At 44.0% G+C, this 17,724-nt stretch overlaps 1 protein-coding gene across 1 annotated transcript; it reads right to left on the reverse strand.

Annotated features, from left to right (window-relative positions):
* Positions 1-5,037: 5,037 nt before the first annotated feature.
* Positions 5,038-14,275, reverse strand: CASP14 (caspase 14). Its single transcript, XM_043913895.1, has 7 exons — positions 14,146-14,275; positions 11,245-11,314; positions 9,468-9,617; positions 9,140-9,365; positions 8,879-8,995; positions 8,564-8,667; positions 5,038-7,611 (listed from the first exon to the last, which is right to left on the reverse strand). The coding sequence occupies exons 2-7, from the start codon at positions 11,269-11,271 to the stop codon at positions 7,507-7,509; spliced, it is 729 nt and encodes a 242-aa protein (XP_043769830.1). The 5' UTR covers positions 11,272-11,314; positions 14,146-14,275; the 3' UTR covers positions 5,038-7,506.
* Between the last annotated feature and the right edge of the window lie 3,449 nt (positions 14,276-17,724).

Consider the following 17,724-nt stretch of genomic DNA (forward strand, 5'->3'; position numbering starts at 1 on the left):
TTATAGGTTATTATAAGATATTGAGCATAGCTCCCTGGGCTGCACAGTAGGCCCTAGTTTATTTTATATATAGTAGTGTGTGTATGTTAATCCCAGTCTCCTAATTTATCCCTTCCTCCCTTTTTTCTTTAGTAACCATAAGTTTGCTTTCTATGTCCGTGAGTTTATTTCCAACAGTTTATTTTTAAATAAAAAAAGAATTACTTAAAAAAAAAACTTGAGTAAAATAATAGCATAGGGGTTTGTAGATATATGATGAAGAAAGTGTGCCTAGACCATTAGATCTTTTCATGGTCCTCACTCATTGTTTCTTCAGATAGATCTCTGCTCAACTATCACCTTTGTTGTTCAGTTGCCAAATCACACCCGACTCTGTCCTCCAATTCTTTAGCCTCGTATGGTGCTCCCCCACTCCATTACACTCAGCAATACCAAAAATCATATTGTATTGTTTATCATCTCCCCACCAGAATGTGAATTCCATGAGATGAGGGTCTTGGTCAACCACACTATTTCCAGAGCCTAGAACAGTATTTGGCATTGGGTAGGAATTTGATAAATTATTTTAATGTAACAAATGAGTGAACAATGGGAAATAAAAATGCTCAAACCTTTGTCTTAGCAATTCTTTGAGAAATGTTTATACACCATGAACAAAAAAGACCAGGATACGGCCATGATGTCAAAAGGCAGCATGTGGCGCTCAAACTGGTTGTACACTGAGGTGACTTTTGATGGTTCATACATAAACATTTTTTTTCTGTTACCACTTTTTAATGTGGTAAAATGTCCAATTTTATAAATTTTGCAATTTTATACATTTTATTTTACAATTTTACACATTAAAATTTATAAAGTTTATAAAATTTTGTACAATTTTATAGATATACAATAAGATATACAATTTTAGTCCTTTTTAAGACCATAGCTCAGTAACCTTAAGTACATTCACATGGTTGTGCAATCATTACAACTATCCATCCAAAACTTTTTCATCTTACCATACTAAAACTCTGTACCCATTAAACAATAACTCTCTAGCCCTCACCCCAAACCCTGGTAACCACCATTCTTTTTTTGTCTCTATCATGCTGCCAAGTCGCTTCAGCTGTGTCCGACTCTGTGCGACCCCATAGACGGCAGCCCACCAGGCCCTGCCGTCCCTGGGATTCTCCAGGCAAGAACACTGGAGTGGGTTGTTGTCTCTATCATACATGAACATTAAAAATTTTAATTGTATGTATGGAATAAAAAATTGAGATATAATTGACAATCATTATGTAAGTTTAAGGTGTATCGTGTGTTGTTTTGAAACATTTATATATTGCAATACAATTTTCACCACAGCATTAGCTAACACTTCTATCACGTCACGTAATTACCATTTCTTTTTTGTGGTGAGAACGCTTAAGATTCAGTGTCTTAGCAACTTGGAAATTTATACAACAGCATTGTTGACTACAATCCCTATGCTGTGCATTAGACCTCCTTAACTTATTCATCATCCAGTTTGCAAGTTTGTACCTTTAAAACATCTCCCCAGTTCTCCTATGTCCCAGGTTCTGATAACCACCTTTCTACTGTTTCTACAAGTTCAGTTTTTAAAGGATTCATGTACAAGTGATTTCATGCAGGATTAGTCTTTGTCTGGCTTATCTCACTCAGCATCATGCTTTCAAGTTCCGTCCATGTTGCTGCGAGCAGCAGGATTTCCTCCTTTCTCATAGTTGAATCATGTTCTTATGCTTATCTCCTAATTACGGCAGGTAATACTGACTTTCCACTTATCATAATAGGTAACTACTCCCTTTAAAACATAACTTTATTATATATAATTCACACACTGTCAATTTACCCTTTGAAACTACAGGGTTCAATGGTCTTTGGTGTGTCTAAAGAGCTGTGCAACCACGTACCAAGGGAGTTGGAATCACCAAAGGAGTTTTAAAAATCTTTATTAAGGTAGTTTTATTCCCTGCAAGGCAAACAAGTTATTTTTTTTTAAAACAACTTTGTTGTTGTTGTTGTTTAGTTGCTAAGACATGTCTGACTCTTTTGTGACACCACAGACGTAGCCCGCCAGGCTCCTCTGTCCAGAGGATTCTCCAGGCAAGAATACTGGAGTGGGTTGCCATTTCCTCCTCCAGGGGATCTTCCTGACCCTGGGACTGAACTCACATCTCCTGCATTGGCAGGCAGATACTTTACCACTGAATAACCAAGGAAGCCCAAAACAACTTTATTGAGATGTACTTCACATGCCATCCAATGCACCCATTTAAATTGTTCAATTTATTGTCTTTTGGTATATTATATTATTAGCTTTTAAAAATTGTGGTAAAATATATGTGACACAAAGCTTGCCATTTTAACCATTTTAAGGTGTGCAGTTCATAATGGGCAGCCAACTTCACTATTTCCAAAGTTTTTTATCACCCCAAACAGAAACTCTGTAATCGTTATACAGTAGCTCCCCAATCTCCTTGCCTCCAGCTTCTGGTTATCTCTAATCTACTTTGTGTCTCTGTGAGTTTGCCTGTTTGGAGTAGGCAAACCTATAAATGGACTCATATGACACTCGTCTGTTTATTTAAACTTTTATTTATTTATTTGGCTGCACTGGGTCTTAGTTGTGGAATACAGGATCTTTAGTTGCAGCATTTAACTCTTAGTTGTGGCATGTGGAAGCTAGTTCCCTGACCAGGGATTGAACCTGGGTCCCCTGCATTGGGAGCACCAAGTCTTAATCACTGGACCACCAGGGAAGTCTCAATACTTGTCCTTTTGTGTCTGGCTTATTTCATTGAATGTAACACTTTCAAATTTTATCCGTGTTGTAGACGCACTCAAGGTATTTTAACAGAGAGAATTTATTGTGGGCATTGACCAAACAGGCAGTGGGGGAGTGGAAAGGCAAGAAGGCATTTCTAGGGTTAAACCAGAGATAGTTCAGGTAGGGATCAGGTGACCTGCCCAGACCTGGGAAGAAAAGGAGGAGCTGAGGTTAGCAGATCCTAGAAGCACAGAGGATGGAGAAGAGTGTCCCATGTGAATTTGGTACTCATACCTCTGTGGAGGGGTTCCTGACCAGTTGAGGCTGGTGTATTTAGGGGGAGGCATGATGATGCTCGGAGAAGGCAATGGCACCCTCCTCCAGTTCTCTTGCCTGGAAAATCTCATGGACGGAGGAGCCTGGTAGGCTGCAGTCCACGGGGTCGCTAAGAATCGGACATGGCTGAGCGACTTCACTTTCACTTTTCACTTCCACGAATTGGAGAAGGAAATGGCAGCCCACTCCAGTGTTCTTGCCTGGAGAATCCCAGGGACGGGGGAGCCTGGTGGGCGGCCGTCTATAGGGTCGCACAGAGTCGGACATGACTGAAGTGACTTAGCAGCAGCATGATGATGCTAGTTTTACATATGGGTCAAAGCAATTGGAAGCTGGAAAGATCTGATACAGCTGGATGACAACAGGAAAATTCAAATCACAAGTCCCTCCTCCTCCTTCCTGTCTCTCTCTCCTGTCTTGTATGGTCAGAATGTAATAGGAAGCCAATTGGGCGTAAGGAGCTCACCTTGGGTGAGTTGTGGGCATGGGTGTAGACTGTGGGCAAGGAGGTGAAATTAATTGGCCAGCATGAGAGTGACCTCATTTCCTATAATTGATCACCTGTAACAACAACTTCATAAACAGCTGAAATGTTTTATTCCCCAAATAACCCAACCAATTAGAATGAAAGCAGACCAATTGTATCCCAAGTTCTGAAAGCTAGACATCCTATTGCTTTTCTTGTGTCTTGTGCTGAACTGGAGGCCTTTAAAATGGCTTAGGAGATCAACTCCTTGTGCTTCCCTTGCTAGTGTATGTTGTTGTTTAGTAGCTAAATTGTGTCCGATTCTTTGCCACCCCATGGACTGCAGCATGCCAGGCTTCCCTGTCCTCCATTATCTCCTGCAATTTGCCAGGAGATAAAGTTCATGTCTATTGAGTCAGTGATGCTATCTAACCATCTCATCCTCTGCTAGTGTATACACTTTTTAAAATTAAAAAATTATTAAATAATTTTCCAGTTTATCAAGATATAATTAACATATAACACTGTGTAAGTTTAAGGTATACAATGTGATGATACATTGCATATATTGGAAAATGATTAAGTGGATAAACTTTAAAAGAAATTTATTTATTTGACTGCATCAGGTCTTAGTTGTGGCATGTGGGATCTTGTTCCCTGATCAGGGATTAAACACAGGCCCCTGCATTGGAAGGTGGATTCCTTATTTTATTGTTCTCATAGATTTGAAAAAAAATGTGTTTATTTTTAATTGAAGGATAATTGCTTTACAATATTAGTTTCATTTCTGCCATATATCAACATGAATTAGCTGTAGGCATACATATGTCCCCCCATCTTGAACCTCCCTCCCACCTTCCACCCTTTCCCACTGCTCTAGGCTGTTACAGAGCCCCAGTTTGAGCTCCCTGCGTCATATAGCATATTTCCATTGGCTATCTGCTTTACATATGGTAGTGTATACACTTCCATGCTACTCACTCCATTCATCTTACCCTCTTGGGGAGGAGGATTCTTAACCATTGAACCGTCAGGGAAGTCCCCGGAAAGCGTGATTGATTAGTCATGTCTGCCATGGGCACCAACATAGAGAGATGGCACATTTGCTAAATATCCGTGATCCTATAACTAGCTGATCTCCAAGATCCCTTAGGGTTCTGGAAAGCTACAGTTCTGTGTCTGGATACTTCCTTGGGAACATTCTGGAGGTGGAACTGTCATGTAAAATATAGCCACATGGCATGGAAGTGTGGCCTGTGACTTTACCACTCCCAGCACACCTGCTTATATGAAAGGACTGAGGCTCATTACTCTCTGTGCATGACAGACATACTGGGAGGCAGTTGGCCATCAGGGAAAAGAAATCAAATACACAGTGCCTATCTCATCATCCTCACTGTTTAAGTACAGAGCAAAGATTCCAACATATTCTTTTATTTTATTATTCAAAAAGACACATCTACCCCCAATGTCCATTGCAGCACTATTTACAGTCAGAATATGGAAGCATCTAGATGTCCATCAACAGATGAATGGATAAAGAAGTTGTGGTACATATACGGAATATTACTCAACCATAAAAGGAGTGAATATGAATCAGTTGCAGTGAAGTGGTTGAACCTAGAGCCTGTTATAAGTGAAATAAGCCAGAAAGAGAAAAACAAATATTGCCCATAATGCATATATATGGAATCTAGAAAACTAGTACTGATGAACCTATTTGCAGGGTAGGGATGGAAGTTTGACAACTGTTTACTGAACATCCAATATGTTGAGCAAAGACTTGTTCCCCACCCTGGAGAAACTGTAATTTGTGTCTCATCCTGGGTGACAGAGCAGAATCAACTGGAAAGAATATTAGGAATGGCTTTCTGGAATAAGTAGGGGCAGGAGATAGTGGAAAGTGGGTGAACAAGAGTGAGAGGGCACTCACGCTTGGAGAAATGGTAAGAACAAAGGCTTAGATGCAGGGACGAATAAGACAACATTAGTCTTGGAGCATGATTGGGGAAGTGGGAGATGAGTTTAGATGATCGCTGATAGGAATGGGATTGTACAGGTGTGAGAAATCAGGGTGTGGAGTTGAGCCTTGATCTCTGTGTAATGAGGCACTGTTGTGTCTTCTTGAGTGTTCTGGGGAGATCAGGAATTGTAGATGATATGGAGGTCAGAGGAGGGCTGAGATGGGAGGGCATAGAGGCAAGGAAGGAAACTGGTGCAAAGATAGAGACATGAGAGGATGGAACTAGAGAGTGACAAGGAAAGGAAGAGAATGTTTCAAAGTCACGCTGGGCTGGGTATGGTGACTGGTGACATATGAAGGATGCAGGAAGAGGGGTGTCATAGATGACTGCAGAGGTTTGAGATTGACGGTTCCAGGGAACACTTGGTGGATGGACCAGGAAGAAATGATTCCGCTTTAGCCATGAGTTTTCAGTGATGGCAGATATGACCACGGGTTATTATGGTGGGAAAGGTCAGGGCTGTAGATAAGTAGAAAGGTGTCATAGACTTGGGAGCCTCTGATCCAGCTTTCAGCCCAGTGTCAGAATCCCATGGAGGTAAACTTTCCCAGGTGGTGCTAGTGGTAAAGAACCTGTTTGCCAATGCAGGAGATGTCAGAGACTTGGTTGGGAAGATTCTCTGGAGGAGGGCATAGCAACCCTCTTCAGTATTCTTGCCTGGAGAGTGCCATGGACAGAGGAGCCTGGTGGATTACAGTCCATGGGGGTCAAAAAAAGTCAGATCAGACTGAGCAACTACGCACACACTCACTAATGGAAGACTTAGCAGGTAGTGGAAGTGGGGCTAGCCTGGAAGCCAGACCTTGACCCTGCCACTGGCTTACTGTGTGGTATTTGAGAAGTGATTTAGCCTCTCTAGTCCTCTATAACCTTGTCTGAAAAGTAACAAGGTAACACTAGGGGTGTCTCCATAGCTCCAACATGCTATGATTTAGAGTGGTTGGAAGTTGACTAGTGGGAAGGTGCTGTTTGACACAAGGAATTCAACCTGGTGCTCTGTGACAACCGGGATGTGGGATGGGGTGGGGTGGGAGAGAGGTTCCAGAGGGAGCGGATATATGTGTATTTGTGGCTGATTCACATTGTTATACGGCAGAAGCAACACAACACAGTAAAGCCATTATCCTCCAATTAAGAACAAAAAAAATTTTTTTAAAAAGAGAGTCAAAACTCTGAGAATGGGTAAAGGGATGGATTGTCTCAGACAGATGTCAGGGTTCAGAGCAGTGGATGGAGTGGCATTGGTTAGGAGGCAGGGCTTCAGAAAAGGAGGAAGCAGCTCTACTAACCAGAGAGAACCCATGAGGTGGATGGCATCAAGGTACCAGCTTGCTAGCCAAAGAAGAGGGGTCTTGGAGAGAGAACAACTTTTGCTTTACTGAATTTCCCGTGGTTGAGAGGAAATCTCTGGGAGACGGGAATGGAAGTGATTGCCAGGAGGAGGAGGTTATAACTCCAGGTGAAATTCCAGAGCCAGTGAAGTTTTGATTGGGATGGGAGGTGGTGAATAGGCATGTTTTATCGGTGGAAAATCTTGAGTTTTATCCAGGTACATTTGTATGGATATGATTCATGGTGGAAAGAAGAGGGCTTCACTGGAGCATAAGAATAGAGAGTGGGATAAGTGAATGCCTTTTTAGGTGTATTAATAGAGGTAGAGCGTCCAGCCTGAGGGAGGTGATGTTAATGTTATCACCATATCCTGTGCTCAGTTTTAGCTGGCTTGCCCTGAGAAGGATGGGGATAGATCGAAGGAGGACCTTCATGAAGGGTGTGATGAAAGAAGAGCTGGGCACCATTTAGCTTTGGGAAGAGAAGATTTTGGAGAAGTGGTGAGAGCTGCCTTTAAAGCTCTGTGGGGGCAGAGAGGGCACCTGAAAGAGAGCCCCACCCCACCCTTTCTACTTCTACTGCAGATAGAGTCGTTTCCGAAGAGTGCTTTGGATTTCAGGATTCACTTTCCTTGCTTCCCCTTCTTGAATCATCTCTGCTTCTGCCATCCTCCGGGTCACCTGCAGCAACAGGAATGGTCAGCTTGGGGCTGGGCTTTTGGGGGAGTCAGGTAATGAGCTTATTGGGAGAAAGTTAGGGCAGGTGGGTCTCCATGTCCTAAAATGGGAGACCTTTATTGTCTCATCCTACACTGTAATTGGGCTTCGGGTGTCTCAGAAGGTAAAGAATCTGCCTTCAGTGCTGGAGAGCTGGGTTCCATCCCTGTGTCAGGAAGATCCCCTGGAGAAAGAAATGGCCACCCACTCCAGTATTCTTGCCTGGAGAATTCCACAGACAGAGGACCCTGGGGGGGGCTACAGTCCATGAGGTCACAAGGAGCTGGGTATGATTGAGCAACTGACACTTTCACTTTCTCACCATAATCTCTGTGGAATCACTGGCTACACATTCTCGTTATATGTTTTTTTCTAATCTGCCAAAATAACACATAACCAATCAGAATGTCCAAAGACGAGTTGAACCTAAGGGGCTTGTTTACAGAAATGTATGCATATTTCATCTAAATTATCTCACATACTGTAAGCTTTGGAACTCCCTGCTTTAGGGAAAGTCACTTCTGAGAGATGGGTGTTCTAGTTTATGTGTTGGGACCCAGGTTGGCCTTGGAGCAGGAGGCAGGGGAGGGGGAACATGCAGAAAGGTTTGCAAGAGGCTCAGCCTGCTGTGCTTCCAGGGGGTGCAGTTGGTAAAGAACGTGCCTGCCAATGCCGGAGGCGCAAAGGATGCAGGCTTGATCCTTGGGTCAGGAAGATCCCCTGGAGGAGGAAATGGCAACCTGCTCCAGTATTCTTGCCTGGGAAATCCCATGGACAGAGGAGCCTGGCGGGCTGTAGTCTATGAGGTCACCAAGAGTCGGACATGACTGAATGACTGGGCACGCACGTACAGTCCATTCTGCATGCTCCCTGATCAGGCTGGGTGGGGCTTCCAAGGTACCTTCTCCCAACTCACCTCTGTCAGAAGCTCCAGGATGGGTCCTCTCTTATTGACGAACACATCAACCAGAGTCTGGATGAAGTAGGAGCCCTCCTGGTCGTGTCTGTAGGCAATGTACCCTGGGAATTCCAGAGAAGTGGGCTCAGGGGAGCTCAATGGGGGTGGGTGACTGTGTGTGTGGGTGTGTGTGCATGCACACGTGTGCACGTGCATGCGCATATGCTACAAAACACCTTGGACAATGGTGGGTCCTGGAGGGGAGTCTCAGGGGTCAGGAGTGGCAGGCAAGGTGGAGAAGCAGGCCACCCTGGGTCAGCTGGAAGCTCATACCCTCTATGGTGGAGAAGACATGGAGGGTGTCTGTGTACGTTGGGATGGTTTCAGGAGTATTTTCTGTGATCATCACAAGATCCCCTCCAGCGACTGGTTCACCAGGGTCCCTTTGTTCTGAAACATCAAGAAGGAAAAGGCAAAATCAGAAAGAAAGAAGGAGAAAAAATAAAGGTCGTAAGACAGATGGGAAACCCAAGGCTTGGCTGGGGTCTTGGATCTGGGAGGGAGGGGCTCTGTGTCCTTGGCTCTTGGCCCCACCTCCTCGACAAGCCTGCACGATGTACACCTTAGGCTTGGCTCTCAGGGCCCGGCAGTTCTTGTTGTTCAGAGCCTGGAAGAGGTCCTCCAGCTCCACCATCCTCTCATCCTTCCCTTTGAGGCGCCCTTCTAATCCGTGTGCCATGAGAACCACGAAGGCACAGCTGACAAAGTCTTCTCGGGCGTCGATGGCCTGTTGGAATTTTTCCAACTCTTCCTGGAATTGCTGGAGTGAGAGGAATGGCCGGACTCAGGGGTGACCCCGGAATCCACCTTCTCCTTCAGCCCCCACCCCTCCCCTGCTGGGCTGGAGCCGGCAGCACAATACCTGGGCGGTAGGGTCTCTCTTCATGGTGCTCTCAAACCCCAGCTGCTGGAACATGCGTTCCAGGGCATCCAGATCTGCCTCGGAACCTTCCCGGGCTTTGGTGACACACAGTGTCAGGGCCAGGCGGGCACCCGACATGTCGTATGTCTCCTGGGCCAAGAGACGACAGAAATCATCAAAGGGGCAGGGAAGGGGAGGAGAAAGCAGGTGTGGTCCAAAGATGCCTGGAGGTAGGGTTGCTGAGTAAGATACAGGATGCCAAGTTATACTCAAGGTTCAGATGAAAAAAAAACAACCCAAATTTCAAAGAATAAAGGGCTTCCCTTGTGGCTCAGATGGTGAATCCACCTGCAATGTGGGATACCCAGGTTTGATCTCAGGGTTGGGAAGATCCCCTGGAGAAGGGAATGGCGACGCACTCCAGTATTCTTGCCCGGAGAATCCCATGGACAGAGAAGCCTGGTAGGCTACAGTCCATGGGGTAATAAAGAGTTGGACATGACTGAGTGACTAACACTTTGAAGAATAAGTATGTCCCAACATTGCATGGAGTATGCTGCTGCTGCTGCTGCTAAGTCACTTCAGTCGTGTCCGACTCCCAGTGACCCCCATGGACTGCAGCCTACAAGGCTCCTCTGTCCATGGGATTTTCCTTGCAAGAATACTGGAGTGGGTTGCCATTGCCTTCTCCATGCATGGAGTATATTTACACCGAAAGGTTATTTGTTGTTGATATGAAATTAAAATTTGACTGGGCATCCTTTATTTTTATTTGCCAAATCTGGCAATTCAACCTGGGGTCCAGTGTGAACTTGAGTACGTTGCTGCTCCTGTTTGAATCTGTTTCCAAATATAGGGGCTTCCCTGGTGGTTCAGATGGTAAAGAATCCGCCTGCAATGTGGGAGACTTGGGTTCAATCCCTGGGTCGGGAAGATCCCCTGGAGAAAGGGATGGCAACCCACTCCAGTATTCTTGCCTGAAGAATTCCATGGACAGAGGAACCTGGTAAGCTACAGTCCATGGGGTCGAAAATAGTCGGGCAAGGCTGAGTGATTAACACACTTCCAAATAGAGACAATGAATATGTGTGAGGGGGGGATTTTGAGGGTCTCATCCAATTGTCACATTTGATAGCTTTGTCTCTCTCTCCATCATTCCCAAGAGTATTCTGAGCATTACCTTCTCACTTGCAGAGGTCTCAGACTTTCTGAAGCTAATTCTGAGATTCTATCTTGTCCTATCAGAGGAAGAAGAATATTGGGGCCAACATTTCTTTTTTTAGAAGAAAAGCAGGGTGGGACTTCCCTGGTGGTGCACTGGTTAAGAATCTGCTTTCCAATGCAGGAGACCCAGCTTCGATTCCTGGTTGGGGAAATAAGATTCCACATGCCACAGGGCAATAACAAGAGCTGTGCGCCACAACTAGAGAGGAGCCCTCCAGCTGCAATGAGGATCCCTTGTGCCCCCATTAAGACCCAGTTCAGCCAAAAAATATGTAAATAGGTATAAAAAAAGAGAAGCAGGATACTGAGTACCATAATCATAAGAATTTTATCATCGAGACAAAGGTAGCCAGGGTGCCCCCTTCTTTTCCCAGTTGCCACAACTTCAGTTCCATTGCTGGGTCTTTTTCTCCAACTGAATGATCACAAAGCACCTGAATTCTGAATCCACGTCATGATTTTTCACCCGCTCCAGTGTATCAAACATTAAGTTCCTCTCTTCCCCTCTCCCCAGATGCTCCCACCCCTCTCCCCCAGCCTGCACCCAGCCTACCTCCTCCAAAGGCTGAGGACTGCTCATCTCTTTTGATTCTGAGTCCGAATCTCACCACCCTTGGCTGATTCTAAGGGAAGAGGGACAAGAGAAGATAGGTTAAAGGTCTCCAAAGGAGGACAGAGGGGCTCAGGGGACAGAATAGGTTGTCTATTTAGGTTTCTGAGACTGAACAGGATCCCCGTGGTGGGGACTTGGTTCATGTTCAGACCTGGGGCAAGAGATGACAGTCCATGAAGTGTGTCCTGTCTAGTGTGATACTCTGGCGATTAATGTTCATTGCTTCCCAGGAGGCTCAACGGTAAAGAACCTGCCTGCCATTGCAGCAGATGTAAGAGATACAGATTTGATCCCTGAGTATCGAAGATCCATCCCCTGGAGAAGGAAATGGCAACCCACTCCAGTATTCTTGCCTGGGAAATCCCATGGACAGAGGAGCCTGGTGGGCTACAGTCCATGGGCTTGCAGAGTTGGAATAACTGAGCAACTGAACAATAACGACAATGTTCACTGCAGCATTATTTACAAATGCCAAGATATGGAAACAACCTACATGCTCATGGTAGATGAATGGACGAAGAAGATACATATATAAACGATAGAATATTATTCAGCCATAAAAAGAATGAAATCTTGTCATTTGCGACCACATGGATGGACCTAGAGGGCATTATGCTAAGTGAATAAGACAAAAGAAGACAAATACCATATGATTTCACATATATGTGGAATCAAAAAGAAAAAAGCCAAAGCAAATGAAGAAACATAACAAAACAGAAACAGAGTTATAGATACAGAAAACAAACAGGTGTGTTTCCAGAGGGGAGGAGGATGGGGGTGATGAGAGGAATAGGTAAAGAAGATTAAGAGGTACAAACTCCTAGTTACCAAGTAAATGAGTGATGGGTATGAAATGTACAGTGTGGGGAATATAGTCAATAACTATTGATAACATGGTATGGCAGCACTTTGTAATTAGACATTGTGGTGATCAGTTTGAGCTGTATAGAAATATCAAATCACTGTGCTGTGTAATAGGAACTAACAGTGTGTTAGGTCAATTATACTTAGAAACAAATTAATAAAAAAGAGGTCAGATTTGTGGTTATCAGAGGTGGAGGGGGGAGGGGAATTGGATGAGGGAAGTCAAAATGTACAACTTCCATTTATAACATAGATAAGTACTAGGGATGTAGTGTACAAGATGGTAATATAATCAACATTGCTGTATTATACATGAAAGTTAGGACAGTAAATCCTGAGTTTTCATCACAAGAAAAATATTTTCCTATTTCTTTAATTTTGTATCTATATGAGATGATGGATGTTCACTAAACTTATGATAATCATTTCATGGTATATGTAAATCAAATCATTATGCTGTATACCCTAAACTTATTCAGTGTTGTATGTCAATTGTATCTCAATAAAACTGGGAGAAAAAATAAAATGAGAATGTCATCAAAGTGGGGAATACAATTTTGAAACTGTCCCAGAAGTTCTCAAATCTGAATAGATCAATTCACCTTCCTACCTCTGACATGAGCCTGAACACTGGTCCAAGTTCTTCATTCTCATCTCTGATTCTTTTTCTGGATAGAATGCCTTTTTCCATAGTCTTGGCATTTTCCAATTTCTTTACTTTTTGTTACATTTTGTCCTCAATCCTGAGTGCTTTTTACTGGTTAAGACCCTGCTCTGCCAATCTTGGGGGCATCAGGTCTGCTATGACTTCCCTCCACCATTTATCCTTCCGCTCACACATCTGTCCATCCCATCCATCCAGCCAGCCATTCATCCATCTGTTCATTCATTTATCCATCCATCCACAGATCCATCCATCCATTCATTCATCAGTCCGACACCTGCCCATTCATTCATTCATCCACTCATCTATCCATATGTCTACTTCTCCATCCAATCACCCATATATCTGTGTATCCAGCAAATATTTTCTGGGTGTCTATTATGTGCTGGGCCCTGGGAATACACTGTATAAGACAGACATGATCCCTGCCCTAAGGTAGCTCTTGTCTATGGTAGAAATGAGCATTAAATCTCTCCCCATCTGTTAGAAACACACGTGCACTACACACACACACACCCACCCACACACACACCCCCCACTGAAGCCAGTGCTGTGAGGGAAGAGGAATTAAACACTTTGAGAGAGAAAGTGGAAGGAAGCTTAACCTAGAATTAAGTCCTGCCTTGGCCCCTTCCCAGCTGCGTGAACTTGAGCTTCTCACTCTCCTCTCTGAGACAGTTTTCCTGTCTGAAAAGGACCTAGACATGATAGATGCTTTATAGCAATGGCACTGTGAAGTGGGTTTTGGGATCCCTGTTGACCCGCTGGAAATTGCCTCTCCCTCCTCTGGGCGCCCACAGCTCTGCCAGTCTATACTTGTGTTACAGCTTTGGATTCTTGTTCTAGTGACTGAAAGAGCAGCTCCATTTTTAGAACCGATAGCCTGACTTCTTTGTCTCTGTCTCCATCAGGGTCACCAGTGTGGGAATGGGCACAGAGCTGGTGTCAGGGAGGGTTTCTTGAGTAAACAAATAAATGAACAAATGAAAGAAAGAATGATGGATGTGTAACTGGATGAACATTTCTTCAGTTCTGCCCAAACTGGACTGAGCATCCATTGGTGCAGGGATAGGGAAAAGAAAGAGGAGGAAGTAGGGGATTAAGGGGGAGAGGGGAGAGAGAGAGAGAGACGTAGACAGACAAACAGACACACACATACATACACAAAGACAGAGACAGACAGACACACATACAATCACAGAGAGACAGAGAGAGAGACAGACAGACAGACACACATACATACACAGAGAGAGACAGCGAGGGAGACAGACAGACAGACAGACAGATGCACAGAGACATTTAGTATCACTTACTGACTCTGGAAGTAACTTCTCAAATTCAGGCTCTCTCACCACCCTCCTAGCTGCCAACAAGTCAGGGCACCGAGGAAGGGTCAGGCTCCACGTGCTGACCTTGGAGAAAGGGCTGCCAGCCTGGGATCTTCTCAGGTGTCTCCTGAGAGGCCTGTCTATGAACTGGGCAACACAGCTGTCTGGGCCTTTATTGCTGGCAAGCTTTCTGTTGCTCAAGAAACCTTATGACAGGAGGGACACACCCTTGACACAACCTCGGTGAGGAAACAGGACCAAACACCCATGGAGCGAGTGATGGCAAAGCTTCGCTGACACCCCCTGGCTAAGGAGGCTGAGGCAGATCATCCAAATTAGCCAGGGCTTTGATGCCATCCCAACCACAAAGCACCTGCCAGATTCCAACTCATCATTCTCATCCTTACACCTCTTCTATCCCTTCCACATTTGGCTGTGCAGATAATGCCAACTTCACATGTTTATTAACTCCTCCAGTCCTCAACAGCCCTAGGAAATCAGCGCAGTTGCTCCCATGAAGCAACTGAAACTCACATGTGAAATGACTGCCTGACCACTAATTGGCACCGTTGGTATTCAAATCCAAGAGGGTCCAGCCCTGGAGGGTTTGGTCCAGCCCCCTGATGGATACTTCACAGTTGATTCAGCCTCTCTCTTCTCTTCTTCATGACCTCCTTCCTCTATTCTTTTTCAGCTTTAATTTTATTTTACTTTAAAATTAAATTCAATTTACTTTTAATTAAAAAAGCATTTTTTAATATGATTTTAAAGGTCACTTTCCTTTTATAGTTATTATAAAATATTGGCTGTATTCCCCATGTTGTACAGTATATTCTTCTATTTAGTTATTTAAAAATAAACAGCAATTTTAATTAATTAAAATATTTTCAATAAAATATTTAAATTTAAATGTTTTACTTTAAAATATAAATAAATCCTCTCGAACTTGAAGACCAGTTGTGCCAATGAGTTGTTGGGCAGTCATGTCACCTCTGAGACTCAGCTGCTTCATGGGAGGAAGAGTGCTGATCTAGGGCTTCTGAGGACTGCAGGAGATAGTAAACATGTGAAGTTGGCACTATCAGCACAGTTAAATGTGGAAGGGATCGAAGAGGTGTAATGATGGGAATGATGGACTTGGTAGCTGGATGAGCTGGAATCTGGGGGGTGCTTTGTGGTTGGGATGGCATCAAAGCCCTGGCTAATTTGGATGCTCTGCCTCAGGCTTCTTAGCCAGGGGTATTGGTTAAGCTTTGCCATCATTTGTTCCATGAGCGTTTGGCTCTCTTATGTCCTTCTTCTTCTATTCTTTTTCAGCTTTAATTTTATTTCACTTTTCAATTCAATTTACTTTTTTATTTAAAAAAATAAATTAAAAGTATGATTTTAAAGGTTACTCTCCATTTATAGTTATTACAAAACATTGGCTATATTCCCTGTGTTGTACAATCCATTCTTTTAATTAATTAATTTTTATTTTTGGCTGTACTGGGTCTTGGTTGTTGCATGGGTTTTTCTCTAGTTGCAGTGAATGTGGGCTACTCTCTAGTTGTGGGTCCGAGGGCTTCTTAGAGCCTTGGCTTCAGTAGCGCTGGTTGCCAGGCTCTAGAACACAGGCTCAGTAGTTGTGGTACACAGGCTTAGTTGTTCCGCGGCATGTGGGATCTTCGTTGGACCAGGGAAAGAAACTGTGTCTCCTGCATTGGCAGGCAGATTCTTAATCACTGGATCACCAGGGAAGCCCTATAATATATTCTTGTAGTCTATCTTACACCCAATAGTTTGTATTTTCCTTCCCCATCACTATATTGCCTACCTCCTCTCCCCACTAGGAACTTCCCTGATAGCTCAGTTGGTAAAGAATTTGCCTGCAATGCAGGAGACCCCGATTCAGTTCCTGGGTCGGGAAGATTGGCTGGAGAACGGATAGGCTACCCACTCCAGTATTCCTGGGCTTCCCCTGTGGCTCAGTTGGTAAAGAATCCACCTGCAACTCGGGAGACCCGGGTTCCATCCCTGGGTTGGGAAGATCTGGAGAAGGGAAAGGCTACCCACTCCAGTATTCTGGCCTAGAGAATTCCATGGACTGTATAGTCCATGGGGTTGCAAAGAGTTGGACATGACTGAGCGACTTTCACTTTCTCCCCACTAGTAATCATTAGTTTTTTTCTCTAAATCTGTGAGTCTGCATCTTTTTTATTTGCAGTATTTTTAAGATTCCACACATAAGGGCTGTCATATGTATGTGTTTTTCTCTGTCTGACATTTCATTTAGCATAATGCCCTATTTTATGTCAATAGCTGTAATGAAATGTAATTCACGTAGTATATATATCCATACAATTTACCCATTTAAGGTGTACAGTTAAATTGTTTTTTTACTATATTTACAGAGTTATGTGACTATCACCACAGTAAAATTTGGGACATTTCCATCATCTCAAAGAGAAATTTTGTGGCCTTTAGCTATTGTTCTGAATTTCCCCCTTCCCCAACCTCCTACATCACAGGCCTAGGAAGCCATTTCTCTACTTTTTGTCTCTATCAACAAAGTTTCAAGGGCTATTAAAAGACAAATATTAAAAAGCCAAAACTTTAGAACTTGGATGACAAACCTAGACAGCGTATTAAAAAGCAGAGACATCACTTTGCCGACAAAGGGGCTGATAAAACTATGGTTTTTCCCATAGTCATGTATGGATGTGAGAGCTGGACCATAAAGAAGGCTGAGCGCTTAAGAATGGATGCTTCTGAACTGTGGTGTTGGAGAAGACTCTTGAGAGTCCCTTGGACTGCAAGGAGATCAAACCAGTCCATCCTAAAGGAGATCAGTCCTGGGTGTTCATTGGAAGCACTGATGCTGAAGCTGAAACTCCAATACTTTGGCCACCTGATGTGAAGAGCCGACTCAGTGGAAAAGACCCTGATGCTGGGAAAGATTGAAGGCAGGAGGAGAAGGGGATGACAGAGGATGGGATGATTAGATGGTGCCACTGACTCAATGAACATGAGTTTGAGCAAGCTCTGAGAAATGGTGAAGGACGAGGAAGCCTGGTATGCTGCAGTCCATGGGGTCGCAAAGAGTTGGACATGATTGAGCAGCTGAACAACAACACTTTAGAATTTGTAGAAGAAAGTAAAAAGAGTAACTGTATGCCCTATAGGATCTTAGAGTAAAGGATTTCTTTTTATAATTTTTTTTTTTTTAATTTTTGGCTGGGTCTTTGCTACTGTGAGTGGGTTTTCTGCAGGCAGCGAGCAGGGGTTGCTCATCGTTGCAGTGCTCAGGCTTCTCCTGGTGGAGGCTTTCCCTGCCGCGAAGCATAGGCTGCAGGCGTGTGGCCTCGGTAGCTGTGGTGTATGTGCTTAGTTGCCCTGTGACATGTGGGATCTCCCCGGACGAGTGATTGAACCTGTGTCCCCTGCATTGGTAGGCGGATTCCCATCTACTGTGCCGCCAGGGAAGTCCAAGTTTCTTTTCTTTTTTTTTTTAATTAATTTTTATTTGCATATAGTTGCTTTACAGTGTTATGGTAATTTCTACTGTCCAGCAAAGTGAATCAG

This window comes from Cervus elaphus, chromosome 9, assembly GCF_910594005.1.
Source record: "Cervus elaphus chromosome 9, mCerEla1.1, whole genome shotgun sequence".
NCBI lineage: Eukaryota > Metazoa > Chordata > Mammalia > Artiodactyla > Cervidae > Cervus > Cervus elaphus.

What these genes read in the sequence shown, in the direction of transcription:
- CASP14 (XM_043913895.1), bottom strand. Translation starts at nt 11,271, where the DNA reads ATGAGCAGTCCTCAGCCTTTGGAGGAG. An exon ending in GTCCTCAGCCTTTGGAGGAG is followed by an intron (nt 9,618 to 11,244) that starts GTAGGCTGGGTG and finishes CTCTTGGCCCAG; the next exon opens with GAGACATACGACATGTCGGG. An exon ending in TCCTGGAGCTTCTGACAGAG is followed by an intron (nt 7,612 to 8,563) that starts GTGAGTTGGGAG and finishes CTGTTGCTGCAG; the next exon opens with GTGACCCGGAGGATGGCAGA.